Source organism: Dreissena polymorpha, chromosome 3, assembly GCF_020536995.1.
Source record: "Dreissena polymorpha isolate Duluth1 chromosome 3, UMN_Dpol_1.0, whole genome shotgun sequence".
Lineage (NCBI taxonomy): Eukaryota > Metazoa > Mollusca > Bivalvia > Myida > Dreissenidae > Dreissena > Dreissena polymorpha.
In genome coordinates, this window is record NC_068357.1 from 26,057,077 (window position 1) to 26,062,216 (window position 5,140).

Genomic DNA, 5,140 nt, shown 5'->3' on the forward strand with positions numbered 1-5,140 from the left:
TATCCAGGTCTTGCATAGGATTGCATACGGGGTGTCTGGTGAAACAGTCAAGGTCACTGTTAGTAGACATTGTTCAACTATAATGCAACTTGATACATAGATTCCTTATGTCCAAGGACTGCACATTTGTTGATGGGTGTGATCAAGGTCAATGCCACTATTCTAAATGCAGTCAAAACCCGATGACTCAAACTCTCTTGGCTTGAATTTCTGATAGGCTCGAATGCTCCTTGAAGCACTGATTTTTTATTGCTATATATTTATATAAATTTCTGTTGGATGGCTCGAATTATGTATGGCTCGAACTGTTGTTGTCCGTCCCGGCGAGTTTGAGCCATAAAATGGTTTCAGTTTAACATCTCAAAAATAAATTAAGTTATTGTGAAGCAAACTTATATGTTATCTAACAACATCATATTTTTGTAAGCATATATGAGGCAGATTGGGTCAATATCAACAGTCAAAGTCACTGAATGTAAATAAAGAGAAATAGTTTTGTCTAAAAAATCAAGGCTTGATGGATACGTTTCAAATTACTTGATAGATAAAGTAAATGATCTACTATACCAACAGTTTGGTTTAAGAAAAAAGTGAAACTCTGACAAAAACAAGAAAGTTTTAGTGAGCTGTCCTCCAGCAGCTGTTTTTAAGTTTATAATTTCTGTGTGAAATAATTATAACTTGCCACATGCTATGTTTAGGGGGGAGGGATCATAAAGTGTGTCAAGCTTTAGTTGTTTAACTGGTTGGTTGTATGTATTATAGTATTATGCTGTTGCAAGAAGAGGATACGTGATTCACCTTGTAATCAAAGAGCTCGAGACAGACAGAACATAAGGCAAACTACATATAATGTCACCATAAATGTGGGTCAAGACTTAGTGGTGATCACAAACAACTCAAACTCAAAGGTAAATTTGTAATTTGTTACTTCCTTTGCTTAACTTTTCAGAGACTTGGCCTTTTTCTTCTGCTCTCACTGGTCTCATAGCAGGGCCCATTACAAATGCTTAAAATGATTTTTTCCTAACTCTGACCAACAATTTACCAATAATAGATACTGACTGAAGTTTTGTTTTCTTAAAAATGCAGCAAAAATACGATGTTTTTATGAGCCTGACAGAACCTTTAGATATCAATTAATCTTGCTTTTCTTTACTAGGAAGAGCACTCTTTTGTTAGAATTTTAGATGAATTGTAGATATTGCATTAACTCTTAATTTAAATTTACGTGTGTCCACATGACTTTACCATGAATAAACCATATTGAATTTGACTACCCCAATCTTAATTGGATGACAAAGAGAAATATATCCCACAATCCACTTTTTGACGTCATGCAGACAGTGTTACTTTTGAAAAATGGTTAATGTTTTTGTTCATGAAATTTTTTAACACATTTATTGTAATTATTGACTAGAATTGCTTGCAAAAATCATTTTTGCATTTTAAATGAAGTGAAATAATTTCTAAGGCTTAGATTGCCAGGTAATATTTCTTAGAAAAAACATGTTACCACTCAAGTAATACATTAAGTTATGTTACATGTAAGATAACTGTTTTAAATAGTTAATACATGATTTGTGCATCCTTTAGTGAATTGTTTTATGATGATAGTGCAATTTAACTGTGTTTATCATTGTCTGATATTATTTTTTGAGATTTTATTGTTTTTATTTCCCTCTTCAAATATGGCGCCATTAAATTAAAGTAATGTGTGCTGTTAAATTGGCTTTATTGGATTCCTAAGTCTAAATTTAATCATTCAACATATGATTTATGGATAAGAATTTTTCTACATTTTGAAAATTGTAAGGCATTGAATTTCCAATCTAAACAAGGTAATTTTTTCCAAAATATGCAAAAAAAAAATGGCATGGAAACTAGTAACTCTGAATATTGAATGGATTCGGATAATATTTCATGCTATGATCAAAGGCTTTAAGAGTAATGCAGATATATGGGACCATATATCTTTCTTCAGCACGACATAGTTATGGTCCTTTGATTAGTTTTGTTGTTTTGAAACTACTGCTAAACCAAAATGAATGATACTTTTTATGTTCCCTAAGAGGGGAAGCTTATATTCGTCGCTTTTTCCATCTGGCCAAAGTTGGATGGAATTGAGTTTGTGTGAGTCTGGATGAAATTTCCACAAAAATCGTTTCCATAAAAATGTGTCTTCTGTCTGTCCGTCTGTCACATAATATAGCCAAGATTTTAATACCTGTCATGTCATTTAGGTCAAATAATTTGTCTTGGAGTTGTTGCCATTTGATTAATTATATTTTTATTTTAGTTTTTGCATGAGATCTTAGATACTAATGATACCCATTTGATGAAACTTGGTATTCAGCTTTCTTATAGTGGGGGGGGGGGGGGCATAGGTAGTAGGCAGCCTTTTCAGTTGGTTAAGGTCCAATCATTTTTCAGGGAGTTATTGCCTTATTATTATTAATATGTTAATTTTACTTTCCACTCAAGATCTCAGACACTAATGATCCTTATTTGAAAAGGCACATTCCTTATAGATGGGAATTTCGCTATCTTGTCAGGTTATTCTTGTCCCATGATATTTAGGGAGTTATTTCCCTTTAATTATAAATATATCATTCTAAATGGATTGTTCATTCTGTGCGAGATCTCAGGATGTAATGATCAAAATTTGATGACAGTTTGTATGCACTTTACTTTTAGAGTAGAAATGTGCATATTGTCAGGTGGTTTTGTTCCATATTTTTTAAAGGAGTTTTTGTCTTTTCAATAATTAATTCCTTGCTGCATTTGATCTCTGAAACTAATGTGCTCAGGTTGTTATGATGCGTCATAAGCAGCATCTCTATTGGATGGACATGCCTGTAAACTATACATTGTCTGGATTTGATACAATATGATCAAGACATAAATTTAGATTTAAAAATGGTACAATATGGCATCTAGTATCAAAAGCTCTATTGTTGTGAATTTTATCATGGGCTCCATGTTTTGATGTGGCATCTGAACATTTTTTAAGTGGAATCTTAACATGTATTAAAGAAGGATCTGACCATGAGGTTAAGAGGAATTTAAACGTTTTTTATGAAACTGGGTTTGTTCAAAGACAGGGAATTTCTATTGTTGAACTTAAAAGTAGAAGCTCTCCAATGAGCAATACATACGGAATATGACTCTAGTAAAGTGTTCCATATGTTTGTATCAGTCGAGGTGCTTGTGTGATGACGTATCTCACGAGAGGCGTAGCCTCGACGGTGATGCGAAATAGAGCAAGCCACGAGACTGATACAAACACTTGTAACAATTGACTTGTGTAATATTCCTTTTATTATATACAACTTTGAATCACATAAGTTAAAAAATAAGTTTAAGCGTTCATAATTAACCAAGAATGCTCTTGTAATTTTCTGCATTCAAACTAACGTCATTTAAAGTAGTCCGATTAGTATGGTAATACGGAAATGGAAAACTAGAGAGTATCATAATACGGAATTTATTGCTGTGCAGTTGTATTTTACCGATTGATGCAACTTGTATTTTTTGGGAACATAAAGCAGGTACAAATAAATAAAACAATTATTCCTTGTTCGTCATTGATGAAAAAGAACTTATTATCTCCTGCCATCGGCGGAGGGATATTGTTTTTGCCTTGTCCGTCCGTCCGTCTTTCCGTCCGTCTTTCCGTCCGTCCAGAGCCATATCTTGGAAGTGCTTTGGCGGATTTCATTGAAACTTGGTATGAGTATATATATGGATAAGGGGATGATGCATGCCAAATGGCATTGTACACCATCTGTTAATAACGAAGTTATGGCCCTTTGTATCTTGAAAAAATACTTTTTTGAGTTCCAAATATAAACACTTTTGTGTCCAGAAGCATATTGGCGGGGGATATCAATTCAACGAATTTACTTTTTGAATTATTTTTCATGGTGGTCTGTTTTGCTTAATCGTACAGCTAATAATTTGATAAAGGTATGTAAAAATACAGTTAAAGATGCATTCGCCTTTCTTGAGATTGATAGCTCTAGTTTTAAATATGAACATGCTAATGTGGTTTAAATGTGGAAGAACTAATTTTTATTTCTTTTATTTTAGATTGGTGGATTAGGGGAAAGTAGCGGGAAAACAGGTTAGTTTTTTTCAAATATTTGTTTTCTATCTTATACTTAGACATATACGAGGAAACAATGAATATTATGTTCATTAAGAATGCATAAAATAACCTTAGAGCAGCTTATTTCTTATTTCATGTTTTTTAACTTTTATAAAATCATGCGAGAATATAAGTTTTTTTGTTGTTGTTGATCAACCACCAACTCTTTGTCATGTTAATACAAGGCTGTTCAACATCTAAGGCTAACATTTGTGGGTTTGATTCTGTGGATCAAGGCCTGTATTCACCAACCTATTCTTAGACTTATGAAAAAAAGAGTATACTTTTAAGAAAAATGCATAAAGCATTTGAATAAATATACTGGCTACAAACACTATTTATATCATAATTTCTTTGTTCTGAATGACTTATTCTGTAGTTGGAGGTGTTTGATTCGATTCATATTGAAACGAAATGTGTACTACAGGCACAATAACATTTTATTAATATTCTTCATTTTCAGACTTAAGTCTTGTATACTATTAAAAATTTGCTAAGGATCACTTTTTATTGTATGTGTAATTTGAAGTTCACTTCTAGCTAGATTCAGCCAGCGTCACGAATCAATGATAAATCAATTTATAAAAATAAAATCAAAAACACGCATTCTAATATCAAAACCTGCAAAATAACATTTATAATGAACGTTATCCAAAATTGAAGATAATGTGAAAATAAAAAGTGATCCTTAGCAAATTTTGAGTAGATTTGGTTGGTGAATACAGGCCTAGTGACATAGTCTTATTAAAGATAATAGAAACAATTTAAATTTTAAATGAATTTATAACTCAAAAGAAATGGACGTTTATGATCAACAATAATTTTCATACAATATTATTTGCAAAATATGGAAATCACAGAAATACTTATATTAACTTATAAAAGTGGGTGATGCCTAAAGCACATTATAATTTATATATAAATGTGCCGGCTTATTAAATATTTGTTGAATATGACAAATAAGGAAATATACTTATTAGTGTTGTTATT

The 5,140-nt window shown here is 31.9% G+C and overlaps 2 protein-coding genes across 4 annotated transcripts in view; one reads left to right on the top strand and one right to left on the bottom strand.

Moving 5' to 3' along the window:
• Positions 1-4,131, top strand: part of LOC127872108 (uncharacterized) — a 30,164-nt gene extending 26,033 nt beyond the window's left edge. Inside the window, exons 10-11 of the mRNA XM_052415436.1 lie at positions 766-911; positions 4,093-4,131. Of these exons, the coding sequence (XP_052271396.1) occupies positions 766-911; positions 4,093-4,131 (185 nt within the window). The remainder of the gene's footprint in view (positions 1-765; positions 912-4,092) is intronic.
• Positions 1-5,140, bottom strand: part of LOC127873352 (protein phosphatase 1 regulatory subunit 27-like) — a 318,207-nt gene that overhangs the window by 78,207 nt on the left and 234,860 nt on the right. The gene's annotated exons all lie outside the window — the stretch shown is intronic.